At 36.8% G+C, this 17,938-nt stretch overlaps 2 protein-coding genes across 3 annotated transcripts in view; both read left to right on the forward strand.

The window, feature by feature from the left end:
• Positions 1–926: 926 nt before the first annotated feature.
• Positions 927–6,774, forward strand: calr (calreticulin). Its single transcript, XM_052094340.1, has 9 exons — positions 927–1,068; positions 1,454–1,555; positions 2,681–2,884; positions 3,095–3,189; positions 3,281–3,490; positions 5,024–5,137; positions 5,302–5,445; positions 6,133–6,225; positions 6,353–6,774. Exons 1-9 carry the CDS (start codon positions 957–959, stop codon positions 6,572–6,574), a joined length of 1,296 nt encoding a protein of 431 aa, XP_051950300.1. The 5' UTR covers positions 927–956; the 3' UTR covers positions 6,575–6,774.
• A 7,033-nt stretch (positions 6,775–13,807) lies between these two features.
• eps15 (epidermal growth factor receptor pathway substrate 15) overlaps positions 13,808–17,938 on the forward strand; it is a 33,120-nt gene continuing 28,989 nt past the window's right edge. For both annotated transcript variants that reach the window (XM_052094325.1, XM_052094327.1), the window contains exons 1-2: positions 13,808–13,881; positions 16,611–16,652. In XM_052094325.1, the coding sequence (XP_051950285.1) occupies positions 13,855–13,881; positions 16,611–16,652 (69 nt within the window). In that variant the 5' untranslated portion in view covers positions 13,808–13,854. The remainder of the gene's footprint in view (positions 13,882–16,610; positions 16,653–17,938) is intronic.

A 17,938-nucleotide genomic window follows, 5' to 3' on the forward strand; every position in this document is an offset into this window, starting at 1 on the left:
TTGCTAATTTATCAAATTAACTTGCCTATATTCACTTCTCATTGAGTCGTAAAAGACGCAGACTGTTTTTCCTTGTAAGGCAAGCCTTTTTATTATCAGCTTTTGATTTTACTCACCAGCCTTTGATAATGATACTGCTACTGAAAATTAGAATCAAGGTATGTTTAAACTTAACATAAAAGAAAACAATGTCAGTCACCAGCCAAACTGAACTTTTGTACAGGATTTGTCAACAAATATCATCAGTCTGTGATGACACAGGACTTAGTGGGAAGCTTTGAAACTTGAAATTAAATTACCTAAATATTCTGCTTTGTGTTTATGGTCTGTTATTTTCAAGGAGTAAGAGTTCAAAGCAGAGATTAAGTTCTGATTTTCCCGCTTATAACAGACACCAGTGGGAAATTATTAAATGCCCTCGTTACTGATATTTGTCAAAGTTAATGTGCCAAACTCTTAAAATTTTTGAATTTATTTGTATTGTGAAACAAGATTTAGCAAACCACTGAAGTGGAAATAAAAGTGCATTACATTAAATTTTCTTGTAGATTACATTCTCATTTCAGATTCCCTCACACATATTCAAGGGTCTCACATTTTCCTAACGTTGTCTCTTTGGACATCCTATAGTAATCTCTCTTATAACAGGGTGGGCAATCTGCGGTGTGTGTGTCAGGCAAACGCGTGGTCAGTTGGCATTGGACCAGAAGGACGTTCCTCGGTATTCCGCAAACGAACATGATTGGCTGGCCGGTATGACGCTGTCGTCTCCAGTCGCCATCCAATCAGCGCCAGCCATCTGTTCCCAGTCTAGAGGCGCGACTGCGAATGATAGGGAGCGAACATTGTTATCGGCAGGCATGCAAAGGTCTAAACAGAGCTTCTTATATACATAGACGAGCCTCATATATTAATATATATATTATATTTTACGTCTTTAACTCCATAGTAAGGGAATGCACATTTATGCAAAGATGACAGAGATATCCTTGCTCTTTATGGCCGCGTGCATCGCTTTAATAACTGCAGAATCATCTGTTTATTTCCGAGAGCAATTCGAAGACGGTGGTAAGTTTAAGCAGAGTCTTGCAATATTTGATTGTCTTTGCTTTTTGAATATTATTTAAGATCTCTGTAGCTTTCGAGTATGTGATCAAGGCACCGGAGATTTATATATTTATGTGATTGAGTCACAATAAACTTGCAATAGAAAATGCATTATTAATGGCCTGGCATCAGTGGTATGTTGCATTTAATTAAACTATTAATTCATAAATGGTGTAAGATATGTTATATTTATTAGCAAGTAGCATCAAACAGCACAGTGGAAAGACGTTCAATGATTTAGTCATATATTGCTCATAGTTATGCAGACATGCATGCAGATGAAGGCCTTTAATATCATATTCATGTCACATATGCATTTTTTCCTCTCAATAATCTTCATTTGCAGACACTTGGAGAAGCCGATGGGTGGAATCCAAGCATAAATCCGACTATGGGACGTTTGTGCTCTCAGCAGGCAATTTTTTTGGCGATGCCGAGAAAGATAAGGGTGAGTAGTGTTTCGTTTAAAATTTACTGTAGATTGACACCGATTGTTTTTAATGTGTGGTTTCCTCTGCTTTGCATTATTGTACGCACTAAATAATGCTGTGGGGGAGGGGTTACCGTGGATGACGTCATACCCTGTGCTCTACTGAGCTGGCGTTTCACTCACACCATCTGATTATTTACTATTTCAAAATATTATAAAGCCATGTGTACTATAGATCCAATGGTCCAGGTTTCCTGGCACAGATTAATCTAGTACAAAGATGAAAAGTATTTGTAAAACTGACATTGGAGTCTGAACCCATGAATATTCGGTGTCGAGACTAGTTTTGCAGAAGTTGAGGAATACAGAAATGCTTGTCCTGCGTAAAATAAATAAATAAACTGACCAATTTTAGGCAGGTTTAATGGTTTTAGAGTGATTCTAAGCACATATAAGCTGGTCATTCTGGGAGACCAGCTAAATGGTTTGCTGGTCTTGGCTGGTTTAAAGGGATAATTCACCCAAAAAAATGAAAATTCTCTCATTTACCCACCCTCATGCCATCCAAGATCTGTATGACTTTTTTTCTCATGCAGAAAACAAATTAAGATTTTTTGAAAAATATCTCCGCTCTGTATATCCATACAATACAATTGAATGGTGGCCAGAACTTTGAAGCTTAAAAAAGCACATAATGGCAGCATAAAAGTAATCCATATTATTCAAGTGGCTTAATCCATGTCTTCTGAAGCGATATAATAGGTGTGGGTAAGAAACTTTTTAAAAAAATTGTTTTGCCGATTTGCATTCTTCGTGCATATTGCCACCTAGAATTTATAGTAAAAAGGACTTAAATATGTATCTTTTTCTCATCCACACCTATTAAATTGCTTCAGAAGATATGGAATTAACCACTGGAGTCTTATGGATTACATTTATGCTGTCTTTATGTGCTTTTTGGAGCTTTGAAGTTTAGCCACCATTCAATTGCATTGTATCTACAGATGTGAGATATTAATCTAGTTGGTTGGTTCGAGCACTTTTTGTATTTTCAGCAGGGTGGTGACAATATTTATCAGACATTTAAAAGTACAATTTAGCTGTTATTGTAGTTGCTGTTACTGGTATCTTTTGAACTTGCAGGTCTTCAGACCAGTCAAGATGCTCATTTCTATGCACTGTCATCACGCTTTGCGGACTTCAGCAACAAGGACCAGTCCCTTGTAATCCAGTTCAGTGTAAAACATGAGCAGAGCATTGACTGTGGTGGTGGCTACATCAAGCTTTTCCCATCTGATCTCAAACAGGAAGATATGCATGGAGACGCCACTTATAATATCATGTTTGGTGAGTGTCTCAATTACCACTTCACTCTGTTGAGAAGCATACTAAAGCTTATGTCAAATTTGACATGCTGCTTCAGATTTGTAGTTAATGTTCAAATGAATAAACTTTGAGATATTAATAAATGTGTATTTGCATTAATGTATATTTGTGTTGTATTATACATGACTCACAGTCAAGAGTCTTTTAGAAAATGTGTTCTATCATTTCTAGGTCCTGACATCTGTGGCCCCGGCACCAAGAAAGTCCATGTTATCTTCAATTACAAAGGCAAAAATTATTTGATCAACAAAGATATCCGATGCAAGGTCATCCTAGTGTTTTCTTTTTTTTTTTATTCCTATAATGCACAATGGCACTAGCCTTATTGACTCATATCTTATGTTTTGTATTCTCCAGGATGATGAATACAGTCATCTGTACACATTGATTGTCAATGCAGACAACACTTATGAAGTCAAGATTGATAATAAGAAGGTGGAGTCTGGATCTCTGGAAGAGGACTGGGACTTCTTGCCCCCAAAGAAGATCAAGGATCCTGAAGCGAAAAAGCCAGAGGATTGGGATGAAAAGGAGAAGATTGACGACCCTGATGACAAGAAACCAGAGGTGAGGCCGGTGCCATTGTTGGCTGTCTGAAAACCACAAGGAACCTCTCTGTTGCTTGTTGTAAAGCAGATGAACTGTTTATGTAAGCCATTGGAATAAAGGTAACTGTTTAGGGTAAATATTTTGTACTATGTCGTGGTGTTCATGCAGTGCCTTTTCTTCAAGCACCTAAAGCTGGAAGTTTTGTTGGAGGAAATGTTCACATACTGTAGTCCTCGTTAAGGTGATGGAAATGATTTATTTCATGACCAAAGTGAAAATATGCACACATCACCATGAGTACAGTTTTCCCTACACTCATGGAAAACAAGATTTTGTTGTGTGGGAAAATTGTGATTTCCAGGCCTAGAAATAATAATAATAATAATTATTATTATTATTATTATATTTTATTTAGACATTAGAACTGCAGGATGTTTAATGACTGTATCACATGTTAGACCAAAAATACAGTCAAAGTACCCAGAGGACAATGAGACAGAACATTCAAAAGTCAGCTGTTGCATTCACTGGAAAATACTTTGAATAAGAGAAAAATACATTCCTTCAATATGTCTGAACACATTCATTAGAATATTATTTTTATTTTTTATTAACAGTTTTATTGATTCCATACAACAAATTATATAGAAATATAATCCTTCCCCCAAACAATATGTTCCCCTTTGCATATCTGGATGTAGACCTGATATTTTTTTAAAATCCTAGCACACACTCCCTCCTCCAATACCAAGTTTAAATCTATTTTCCTATAATCTCTTGTTAGAAGTTGAAGCTCCGTCCCCCAGACTCTGAATTAGCTGGGAATAATACACTGATGCCTCATGACCTTTTCCAAAGGCAGCAATCACCACTTCCAGAGTATCTACCGCTTTAGGGGTGTGTATGCTACTCCCAAAAATAGAACAGAGCAGGTGGCTCAGCTGTAAATACCTAAAGAACTGAGATCTGGGAATCCCACAAAAAAAAAAAAAAAAAACTCCCTCACAATCCTTCCTGTCCAGCAGAAAGGGGGCTGATTAATATATAACTTTGGGTTCAGCCATATGCTCGAAGCAACATTTAAATAAATGTTTGAATTAAACACTCTGTTTCAACCTGGAGTTAAGTGCCTTGCTCAAGGGCCCAACAGTGGCATCTTGGTGGTGCTGGGGCTAGAACCCCTGACCTTCTGGTCAGTAACCCTGAGCCTCAACCACTGAGCCACCACTGCCACCATTGACTCATTATGGGGCACACATCCTTCAGCTGTCACAGAATGCAAACAGATGTACATTAACAATTCATTTTTTACTGTATTATTATTTTATAAATATGTATTATTTTATTATATTATTTTATAAATACTTAATTTGAAAATCAGTAACTGTAGTCTGATTTCAAGAATTTGAATTGTATTGGACTACTCTGCTTTTTGTACAAAATTAACTAGATTACAGTAATTACTTTGTATTTATACAACACCCGACACAGATCATAGCTTATACTCATTGCAAATAGCAGTTCCCTTAAAATGTGTCTGTGTTTCTGTAGGACTGGGACAAACCTGAGAACATCCCCGATCCTGATGCCAAGAAGCCCGATGACTGGGACGATGAGATGGATGGGGAGTGGGAGCCACCCATGGTCACCAATCCTGAATATAAGGTACTGACTTTTCTATTATCGTGGCTCCTTAAATGCAAGCTTATGCATATAAATATATATACTTCATGCTGAAAAAATATGCAGTTAATAGCCAAAACATGTCTTTGTAATACTGTGTCCATTTGTCATTTTATTTCTCAAACTGAATATGTGATCTTTTCAAGGGTGAGTGGAAACCCCGCCAGATTGACAATCCTGCTTACAAGGGGAAATGGGTGCACCCTGAGATTGATAACCCGGAATACACTTCCGACAGCGAAATCTATAAATACGACAGCATTGGAGTTATTGGACTGGACCTGTGGCAGGTACCTGTTATTTACTTGCTAATTGGCGTATAACAATTTGTTATACGCCAATTAGATTTCTTTTAGTTATTTAATAACTTTTTACAAATTTTTTAGAATATACTTTTAGTCTAATTTTAGTTCCTTTTTTGGACAGACAGCCCCTCAGCTCCATGCACCTCACCACATATACTGTACACAGTCCAAATACACCAACCTGGACCCTAAATATAAAATTGAAAATCCCAAAATAACCAAACATTTTAATTCTCTCATTTACTCACACTCATGCCATTCCAGATGTGTATGACTGACTGACTTCTGCTGAACACAAGCAAAGGTTTTTAGAAGAATAGGTCCATAAAGTGCAAGTGAATGGTGGCCAGACCTTTTTGAAGCTCCAAAAATCAAAAAGGCAGCATGAAAGTAATACATAAGACTTGAGTGGCTTAATGTTTTCTGAAGGGATGCAATCACTTTGGGTGAGAAACAGATCAATATTTCAATAATTTTTACTATAAATCTCCACACCTTTCACGTTCATTTTCAGAAAGTAGATGTGAAAGTGGAGATAAAAAAGACTTCTTCTCAACCACATCTATCATATGGTTTCTGAAGACATGGATTTAACCACTGGAGTCTTATGGATTACTTTTATGCTGCCTTTGTGATTTTAGTTTTTATTTGTGATTTGTTCTTTGTTGACAGGTGAAGTCTGGAACAATATTTGACAACTTCCTCATAACCAATGACCCAAAGCTGGCAGAAGATGTTGGCAATGAGACTTGGGGTGCCACGAAGGTACGCATTTCCCAAACAATATCCTTTTCTACTAAATAATGATCCACTCAATTTTAATTGTGTGAAATGCTTTCTTATTATTTTTTCCAAAAACAAAATAATTGTCATTTTTTTTTTCTCCACTCAGGATGCTGAGAAGAAGATGAAGGAAAGTCAAGAAGAGGAAGAGAGGAAGAAGCGTGAGGAAGAGGACAAGAACAGAAAGGAGGAAGCAAAGGATGATGATGATGAGGAGGAGGAGGTATATAAGGAAGAAGAAGAGGAGGAGGAGGAGGAGGAAGAAGAAGAGGATGATGATGAGGAGGAGGAAGAAGAGGAAACAGACTCTAAACTCAAAGATGAGTTGTAGATTTAAAAAGAAACTTGTGAAGACATGCCTGATACCTCATGACTAATGGGGTGGACTAATGCTGGACATTACTTTTTGTTGCATGTCAGATGATTCTGACAGTATTTTTTCCCTGCCACTACTGCAACCCTATTTACAGATTTAACCTTTTCAGGATTTTCATTTGCATGATGTCAAGCAAGTCCCAGGAATTTCAGTCAGGGAAAAAAATAAGGGAGCAAACATGAAAATATAACGCCCTTTTCTGTAATGTGAAGTGCATAAAAATTCAGTGCTGATGTTTACAAATATCAGATAATATCCAATACAACTGTTGATTTGTTAAGCAATTCTGTGATATGAAACTTGAAATATAACAGTCATCAGCTGGTAGCTACAATTCTCAGGCCACACCCACACTAATATATTTTCAAAAATGCTCTCTACTCTATTACTGCATACTTTGGAGAACGATAATGTTAGGTAACTGAAAACAGCATTTATTTAATTAAAAGTTATTAGTGTGGACATGGCCTCAGATACTAGAATAATTACCTCAAAGAATATTTTCCTTATCAAGTTCTGATATTGTGGAGCAATTTAAAGTACTGTTTTTAAAGTAACCCTTTTTTCTAACATTTGTCACCATATTGTTGTTAGTTTACTCCTGTTGCAAAATATGTTTTGAGTTTCATTGTGTGCAGTTTTGCTTGAGGTTCAGATAGATGCTATCTCATCTACTGTGTTTTGGGCGTGAACTGCTGTCTGTAAGTGTGAGTGTTGGGGTTGAGCGAGTGTCCTCACTTTATTGCATGTTTTGTCTTAAACCAAACCCAGATAACAGATACGCAATCTTAATATTTAATAGTCAGTGATCCGGTTCAAACCTTGGTTGTTTCACGCATGCAAGTACTGTGGATCTCACAAGCTTTGCCATTGGCACTGTAGTTTTGGTTTGGCCCTAGTCTGTCAGCATACTCATACAGAGCTAATTCATATCTGGTCTGATCAGCATCTGTCTTAGATGATGTAGCTGATGCAAAGGTTTGCCAAGTTGTTCAGATGAAAAATGTGCACATCTGACCAACTGAATGTTTGGCAAAGGAAAAATCAACATCGAGAATGGTTTCTCGGAGTAGCCGCAATCTCTGTGTTTGCCTTTGGTTCTTGTTATTAATTGAATCACACCCTTTAGACACTGGTCTGATTGAATTACTTCTGCAAACATGCTAATCAGGGCCAGGCTAAACTTGCGGAGTTCAATATATTGAAAGCTTTTGAGATTTCAAGGGTGTCACAAGCAAAGGATCATCCCATAGCATTATTTAGTAACGTCTTGACTCTAAGACAGATATTTCACAGTCGTGGTGAATATTGCACTGCTGTATTGCTTCAACTGGATATTTCTCCCTACAAAGTAGGTTGTGACCTTTTTTTAAAGATACATTTTGTACTTTTTGTGTTAGAAGGATGTGTTGACATTGAAAAGAAAAGCTCTGGTATGAATGTTGTCCAATAATAAAACTACAGAAAGAGCAATTTACCTCTGAAGTCTCTAGATTGTGGTTTTGAGAGAATTAATAAATGACTTGAAAAGAACACCGTTCAATAAACGCACATCACTAGGGATGCACCAATACCGGTATCGGGCCCGATACTGAGCTCATGTACTTGTACTCGTACTCATAAAAATACTCCGAAACCAAAGACCGATACCTCTCGTGATGGAATTGACAACATTCAGTGCACAGAAACACCGGCTGCAGCAGTAGAGAAAATGTCTGTCTCAGCAGTGTGCAAATATATAAAAATTCATGATGACAACCCACACATGGCAGACTGCAAACTTTGTTCTTCAAAAGTATCAAGAGGAGGAACAAAAACTAGCCCGTATAATACGAGTAATACGATAAAACATCTGAAATTGAAACACAAAAATGAGCACAGAGAATTTGCTGCTAGCGGTAGCACTCGGCAACAAACATTGCGGCAAACCATAGTGAGACGAGAAAAAATACCAAGAAATAACCCAAGAGCTATAAAAATAACAGAGATGCTTACCCAATTCATAATTCTTGATGATCAACCACTGTCAGTTATTGAACCACTGTCTTTTAGAATTTTCATCTTCAAAAACCTACTGTACATATGCTGTGAGGAACATCCTTAGCTTATATAGCTTAATTCTTATGAACACTACTCCTACAGTTATAGTGTTGCTCACTTGCTCACCATGATTAAAAAGTACACTGCTGTATTTCACTTTACTAAACTCTTGGTTGTGATTACATTGTTACACAGTGTTATGTTATAAACATTTGTTCTGTGATATTTGTTTGGAGCTTTTGGACAACTTTGTGACAGACAGATAAAACAATTACGATGTTTTATTTCATTTTTGTATTATGCCCTTGGTTTAGTAGAGGAGGTTATTGGACACTGAAATTTGTTTGTGCTTTGACAACTTTGTTACAAGCAGATGTTTTTATTTTTTTTCCATAATGTATTTGAGATACAGTTGTTTATAATTATAAAGAAGCTGTCCTAAAATCATTAGTCTCTCTGTGTTGTACTTCGGAAAACTGCCACTTCACCAAAAAGTACAGGTATCGGTATCTGTGAGTACCAGGAAAAAAATATCGGTACTCATACTCGGTCTTTAAAAAATGGCATCGGTGCATCCCTACTTTTTTCTTTAAGGGAGCTCCAGGGCCCTCATTACAGCTGTTCACTGAATCCAGGGGCTCCCAAAATGTTTTGTCAATGGAACCACTATCAGCTAAATTATTCACTTGTAGTAGCCCCTTTAAAATGTAAAAAAATGTCAACTTTTGGAGGGTTTAAAGGCAGTCTTATAGTTTGATAAATGCACATACATTAATTCTTCTTTTAAAATTCCTGTATTATTTCAGCTGTAAAATTGTTTGTGTTTTCAGTGATACATCGGCATGGCAAAGAATTTGTAAAATTTGATAATTTTACACAGAAACGGTTAACATGTAATTTTATCTCACTGAAATCATGTGAATATGTATTTTGTTCACGTCTTGTGGCTATACTTTTGAAACGGTGAGTTTTTTAACATTTACGGAATGGCCCCATTCACTTACATTGTAAGTGCCTCACTGTAACTGCTATTTTTTCTTTTTTTAAGAAAGGGAGGGACACATCTAAATACACTTTTGGTGTGATGAACATTATTCCATAAATGCTATTGATCAGGGGTGGTTAGGGTCAGTGAATATTCAGGGCTTAGCCCAGACCTTTGTGGATACTTATGGGGCCATCCTGATGAAATATCTAGGAAAATGCAGGGTATCATTTATAAAGTAAATCTTTAAATATTACTAAAACTAAAAGGTTCCACTAGCATTTGTCTCAGGTTCAGATATGCTCAAAGATCAAAAGTTGCACTCTTTTAACACTATTGCTGCATTTTAATATGCATACTTCCCTACTATATACATTAGTATGACAAAAACAGTATGCCAATGGAGTAGTTTGTTTGAATCCCTCCCTAGTATTCATTAAACAGTAAGCCAGAAATACCCAGATCACCCACTATTTCCAATGAGATACTGAAGTGCTGATTGACTGGACACTTCACCATCACATAATCCTTTGGGAGCCAAGGAGACATCACATTTAAAACACTAAATAAAAAATACGTCAGGAAACCTCCAGTTGGAAGGCTCTTTTCAACTCTGTTTTATTTATTTAACAAAACCATCCAGTACATATTATAACATTAAATGATTTTGGACGGAGGGTATGAAGACTAAGAAACAAGACTGTGTACTTATCGTCTTTCATGAAGGTACGAACTACAATCCCATGAACGTGTTTGGAAGGGTTATATATATTCTAAATACTTTGTATTACGTCTTGAGAACTGGTAGATTTTTTCACTTGTTTTGACTATAAAAACTCAGCCAATACAGTAAGAAAAAATACACATGTGAAATACATTCTCTGAAAAACCTAAATATCTTATGCAGTGTTGTTTCTAAAACAAGATCAATCTAATTGATCTTGTTTTAAGGATTTTTAGATAATTTTACAGGAAAATAATAAAATTATTATCAAGAATAAGATGTTTGCCCTAATATCAAAGGTTTTACTAGAAAAAGAGAAATTATGATCCAACGGGAATTTTCTTGATAAAATAAGATTGTGTCTGGTAGCGTGCATGTTAAATAGTTCAAAATAGCATTTTAGCTTAGCGTAAAGCTGACAATTTACACAAGGTTTACTTATTTTTCTTGTGCTCCAAACTTACTTCAAACTTACTCTCTGTCTGCTCGTATGAATGTAACACATCATAAGAAAGTGTTTCAGCGCTGTTAAAATGCACTTTGGATCGCATCATTTATATGTATAAATGTTTTCCATCTGAAAAGACTAAATATTAAATGAGACAAATGACAATAAAATGCAAAGTAAGCTCTTCAGTAATCAAAATACTTTTTGAATGTAACTGTATTAATACCAATGATATCAATTGTAACTGTAGTGGAATACAGTTATTTATATTTTGTATTTTAAATACATAATCCCATTACATGTATTTCGTTACTCCCCAACCCATGAAGTGTTTTGAATGATGTAATGGAATAAAAAATTATGGAAATGGGGCCAGGGAAGCTCAGCGAGTATTGACGCTGACTACCGTCTATACTCGCTGTCACATGGGGTAACCTCCTTGTGGTCATGATTAGTGGTTCTTGCTCTCAATGGGGCGCGTGGTAAGTTGTGCGGGGATCGCGGTGAATAGTATGAACCTCCACATGCAGTGAGTCTCTGCGATGTCATGCACAGCGAGCCACGTGATAAGATGCATGGATTGACTATCTCAGAAGCAGAGGCAACTGAGACTTGTCCTCCGCCACCCGGATTGAGGTGAGTAACCGCGCCACCACGAGGACCTACTAAGTAGTGGGAATTGGGCATTCCAAATTGTGGAGAATTTTTTTTTTTTTTAAATTGATGAAAATATACAAAGCAAAACTATTAATTTTAGGTTGTTGATTATAAATATTAAAACAATATATATTACGTTTCTGCTAATTATTCCGATGTAATGTATACAAATATATATGTGTGTAGGAAGTCCAAATCGTCTGCGTCATTCACAGTGCATCGTGGAAGTGGGCGGTTGCAGCTAGACTTGTTTGGCGAATCTCAGTTGCCTCCACGTCTGAGACTGAGGATCCATGCATCTTATCACGTGGCTTGTTGAGTGCGTTACTGCGGAGACGTAGTGCGTGTGGTGGCCCATGCTATTCACTGCAGCATCCATGCACAACTCACCACGCTCCCCACTGAGAGCGAGAACCACACATTATAGTGATTATGAGGAGGTTACCCCATGTGACTCTACCCTCCATAGCAACCAGGCCAATTTGGTTGCTTAGGAGACCTGGCTGGAGTCACTCAGCACACCCTGGATTCGAACTCACAACTCCAGGGGTGGTAGTCAGCATCAATACTCGCTGAGCTTCCCGGGCCCCCAGGAATTCCATTTTTAAACACTGAAGTTGAAATAACGCAGACAGATGGCAATATCGGAACCATGTACCATCGATGAACAACCTCAGAGTTTACGGTAGGTCTGTCTTTAAAAGTTTATAAGTTATCGTTGAAAATCTATTTGTCTATGGAAAAAATAAATGCAATTTTTACTTCCAGAACCAAACTGTTGTGCTCTAGAGAGCTGTTCAGTTGTGACTTCAATTTGAGGCAAACCTGGAAGGCTAATTTACCATGGATTCCCTCACGAATTTCCTATGGGTTTTTTTTATTATGAGAGGGTCAAATTATGAGATGCTAATTAGAATTATGAGATGATGAGTCATATTTTTGATAAACTAAGATAAATCTAAATCATGAGATACTAAGTCATAATAATGGATTAAAAAGTCAACATTTTGAGATAAATCAAGCTCTTCTGAACGTTTCTATTTATTATTAACTTAACTAAATTTGGCAAAGCTCATGGGGTCATTGCCAATCTCTGTCGTCCACTGATAATGTGCTCAATATTAACAGACAATTCCATTGTCTGGTTTTGCAGCATCTCTTTCCTGCCCACTGGCCATCCCCTCCACATGTGAAAACTGAAGGTTTTCCAGGATCCCTATATTGTCCATTGCCTACTGTGTCCTCCTCATCCACTGATGATCCCAGTGCCATGTATTGCATCATGTCTATATTGTCCATAGCCTACTATGGTCTCCTCATCCACTGACGATTCCAGTGCCATGTATTGCATCATGCCTATATTGTCCATTGCCTACTATGGCCTCCTCATCCACTGATCAAATCAAATCAAATCACTTTATTGTCACACGACCGTATGCACAAGTCCAACCCAGTGGGTGAAAATCTTTTGTGCATTTCTGAGCAACATAGCAGTCATGACAGTGACAAGACATATACCAATTTACAATAAACATCAGATTTACACAACACAATATAATATACAATGTACAGTAAACAATACACACAATATAGAATAAACATACACATAATATAGAATACACATACACATAATATAGAATACACATACACATAATATAGGATCCATATACACATAATATAGAATACACATACACATAATATAGGATCCATATACACATAATATAGAATACACATACACATACTATAGAATACACATACACATAATATAGAATCCATATACACATAATATAGAATACACATACACATAATATAGAATACACATACACATAATATAGAATACAAAATAAAATACAAAAATAAAAAAGTACATAAAGTGTATAAAACAAAATATACAGTAGGTTTTATTGTAAGGAGAATATAATTTATGATTGTCCAGTGTAAGAATAATAAAGTGCAGTGCTGATGTATATTGATCGTGAGAGATCAAGTGTTCAAAAGTTTGATTGCTTGGGGGAAGAAGCTGTCATGTAGCTGGCTGGTGCGGGTCCTGATGCTGCGAAACCGCCTGCCTGATGGTAGCAGTGAGAGCAGCCCATGACTCGGGTGGCTGGATTGATGATTGCGGGATGAGTTGATGAGTTGATGAGTGATGATTCCAGTGCCATGTTTTGCATCATGCCATTGCCTATATAGCACATTGCCTACTATTGCCTCCTCGTCCACTGATGATTCCAGTACCATGTTTTGCATCATGCCTATATTGCCCATAGCCTACAATGGTCTCCTCATCCACTGAAGACTCCAGTGCCATGTTTTGCATCATGCCTATATTGCCCATTGCCTATCGCAACACAGAATGAACTAGTGGGAACAGAAACACTATGGCTGCCAGTCTCTCCCTGACTCAGGTAACACTCTCTTTCTACACAAATATAACACTTTACAAACCACTTTAAGGCTCGTTTCAAACGTCTATAAGATCTATTGGGTTAAAAAATTGCGGTTTAAAGTGGAAAAGGGTCACACCCTGTGGTCCTATAGCAGATGTTAAAAGTTGTTTTTTCAGCCATTTGCTTGGAGAGAGAAAAAGTTTCAGTCTGGTCTTTGAGGGACTTGCGTAAGGGCGTAGCTTACTGGGTCAGTGGTGAACTGGGGTGGATTTAAATTATTTTATTTATTTTTCCAGCTCATGCATGTCTTAAGATCGTCCAACGTGATTTGACACGTTTAGATCCCTTTGTATTTGTATTTTTAATGTTTTGGCTAAAACGCGTGAAAATGCATCTTAATTGAGTGTTTGTCTACAGTTCAGTTATCAGCTGCTCCAGTGATAATTCCTGCATTAGTTTATGAAATGTGGATATTACATAGCATAATTTATAATGTTAAGACTTATTTCATTTAGATCAGATATTGATATCTGGATTACGTGTGTTTGGTAGATTAAAACAAGAAATCCAGTGTTTCTAGTGGCATTGTAAAATAGCAGGAAGTTATTGTGCTGCATTGCTAGCTTAACTATTCTCAACAGTAAATAGGAAATAAATGTTATATTTTGCAGATTGTGGTTATGCAATAATAGTTAAGTCATATCGCGTATGTTTCGCATTGATAATCCTCATTGTCTTCTGCTGTGACAACTTTTTGTTCTAGTTTACAGAGTTTACAAAGTAATTAGCCAGTTAGCTATAGCGCATTTGACACTAGCTAGATCGCTAAACCACCTCCAAAAAAGACTAATTTCAATCTTAAAGAGCCAAAACAACCTTGCAGCGATCTATAAACCTATTTCAGTAACTTTCAAACACATGCAGCTGTTCCTTTATAAGGAGGTGTTCGGAAAGCATACCACATTACATAGAGTCACTAATAACTGTTTTAAAGCCCAAATAGTCCACAAGGGATTCATGCATTGATTAGGTTTTTGGTTGAAATGATCACTCTGCGTGTCAAATTTTTATTGCTTAAGTATAACACTTCTCTAATGGCACAAATGGTTGAGGTGTACACAACTGATTGTGTGCAGATTTTTAGATGCATGGCGTGCATGCATGAAATATGCATTGTGACATTACCTCATTGAAGAACTTAAGCACAGAAAGAGGGATGTCTATGTCTTTGGTCTGTTCTGCTTCCTATGATTCGTGAAAATCGCATTGATCTAGACAGCTGGGAACATTACCACCTCTCTAGTGTAGGTCAAGTATGTTTGGCTCTGTAATTTGGTTGGAAAACAGGATATAATCTAACGCCACAATAGTTTTGTTGATTTAGTTGGTGTTATTTGTTGTACGTTTAATCAAGGCTTACTAAGCCCTTTTTGTAGGAGTTCAGTGACTGAAAAAAAGAACATGCCAGAATAGTCTCCGGAAATGAGTTTGAATCAGAAAAGCCTGAAAGGGCAAAGTGGTTTATTTTTTTATTTTAGTGCAACAAAAGCTCCAACACTTTTCTCAGCAGGGCAAGAAACTGTTTGGTAGCACTTTACTCAATATTGTCTGCCAGCATCACATTAGCATGCACCAGTAACCACCTGATGAGAGAGAGACAGAGCTGTTAAACTGCAACCAAAGAGCGTTTTGGATCTGGCAGAACATACAGCCTAACATGGCCAAAATAAATAAATAAATAAAGTTGATGCTTTTTTAGAGATGCTTGATCGTATGAGTCTGTAATAGGGTTAGTGTTTACTCAGAACAACTATTTGCTATAACATTTTAAAGGAATAGTTCAACTAAATGTGAAATAGAAAATGTGAATTATTTACTGCAGAATGTCCAAGCTGCTCTTTTCATTAAAATGACAGTGAATGGTGACCACAGCTGTCAGACATGTTTTTCAAGGAAAAACAAATTAAATTTTAGACTTTTCCTTTCACAAAGCTATTGTATGGCTTCAGAAGACCTAATATAGTGTCCAAAGTCATATGGACTACTATTGTTATGCTTTTATGGTGCTTTTTTTGGTCCTTTTTGGAGCTTCACAGCCATTTGTCCCCATCTGTTTTGCCCTGTCTTGTCCCCAAGTGTATGGACAGATCAGCTCTAGCATTCTGCTGAACTTCTCCTTTGGAGTTCTAGAGAATATAAGAAGTCATACAGGTTTGGAACAGTGCAAGCATGCGTTTTTTGGTGAACTGTCCTAGTTCCCCAATTTCACTTGATTCAATTACATATGCTGTAAATGATCCTTTTGGCCGTTAATAAACCGGATGTCGATCGTTTGACTTGCAGTCAGCTGCATTACTCTTCCCCATTATTTTGAATCATAATGCAACAAAAGCATAATGTTTGTGTGGCGTACGGCTGACAATGGCAGAAGACTCAAAAGCCTCCATTACTGTGTTTTAGACAGACCTCTGTTGTCTTTTCACCCAACCATGGCTATAATCTACATTTTATAATCTACATCTTTGTTTTCAACAAAGGTGTGCGTGTTTTAGGTATGGTTGCCAAATGGCTTTAACCTGTTCTTTTCAGAGTTGGGCTGAATATCAGCAATGCTGCTAAGGAAGTCCAATATAATTGGCTTGTTTACATGTTTATTAGTTTTATCAGTGTGAGTTTTTGACCTGTTTTACAGAGATAAAATCTTTTTTTGAATCATCTTAACCAGTTTCCGTTGTATTTGGTTTCAGCTTTCAAGTGGGAATCCTGTCTATGAGAAATACTATCAACAGGTAAGCATTGTCCGCTTGATCTGTGCTTTATCTCAGTTTGACATTATATTCAATAGAACACTTGGCAGAAACAAAGAAACAAAATCCTCTCCACTCAGTTTGGCCTAAAGCGCTCTGAGGTTTCTGCCTCCCATAAGTGTCATTCTCTCAGTAAGAGGATGCCTCTATGAATTAGTGATGACTTTTGCAAACTGAACGGGACTTGGCGAGTGAAGCAGCCTGTTTGAACTGGCATGTAGTCGAAACATTTTGCTGCTACCCTCTCTTTCTGGTGAGACACTCCAGAAAACATATGTACATTGTATTGGTTCTGATTTTATTTTTGAAGGTTGTACGAGTACTATGTTTGACGGGAAACATTGAGATAAGAAATTCAGTTTTACGCAGGGGAAATACATCTCAGTGGCTCTTAAATCTTCTAATCATTTAATGTATGCTGAAGTAAATCTGTAACGGCCTTCCTTATTAAACAAATATTCCGAGTTCAGTACAAGTTAATCTAAATCAACAGCATTTGTTGCATAATGTTGATTGCCACAAAAATACAATTTTGAGTCATTTGCCCCTAAAAAAGAATTGAATAAATCAAGGTTACAGTTGGATTGAATGGGGCCAGTTTAAAGGCTGAAAAGTGAAGCTTAATATTGTATATTAATTATATATTGTATCTCCCGATGACTAGTCCGCCCCTAATCGGCCCCAAATTGTGTCGGCCCACTGGGAAAATGCCAAGTATGCCAGATTGCCAGTTCAGCCCTGGTCTTGGGGCTAGACTTCTGAACTGAGTAGCCTATTTTAACATTTAGGCTTTGACCACATTCACTTACATTGTAAGTGTGTCACACTAACACAGGTTTTTGCTTTTTTTCCCCAAATAAAGTCAAAATATATATATATATATATATATATATATGTATTTGTGATAATCAACATTATGCCACAAATGATGTTGACTGAGCTGAACTTTGAGTATTGAACACAGAATTTTCCTTTCATTTGTTATGTAGTAGTTAATAAGCCTTTTTACATGGCTGTCTGGAATACTTGATTCTGATTGGTCACTCAAGGCATTCTGTGGTCCAATCTTTTTGTATAATGACTTCTAAGTTGTTTAATTATAAAAATTTTCAGGCATCTGATTTTTACATTAAATCAATATTTCATGTTCATTTATTTGTCAAGTAGCAGTGTAATAAGATGCCATTACACATCGTGTCAGGGTTTATTTTGCGATGTATTATATTTAACAACCAGTATTAATTATTTGCTTGAAATAAAAAAAAAAA

This window comes from Xyrauchen texanus, chromosome 27 (genome assembly GCF_025860055.1).
Source record: "Xyrauchen texanus isolate HMW12.3.18 chromosome 27, RBS_HiC_50CHRs, whole genome shotgun sequence".
Classification (NCBI taxonomy): Eukaryota; Metazoa; Chordata; class Actinopteri; order Cypriniformes; family Catostomidae; genus Xyrauchen; species Xyrauchen texanus.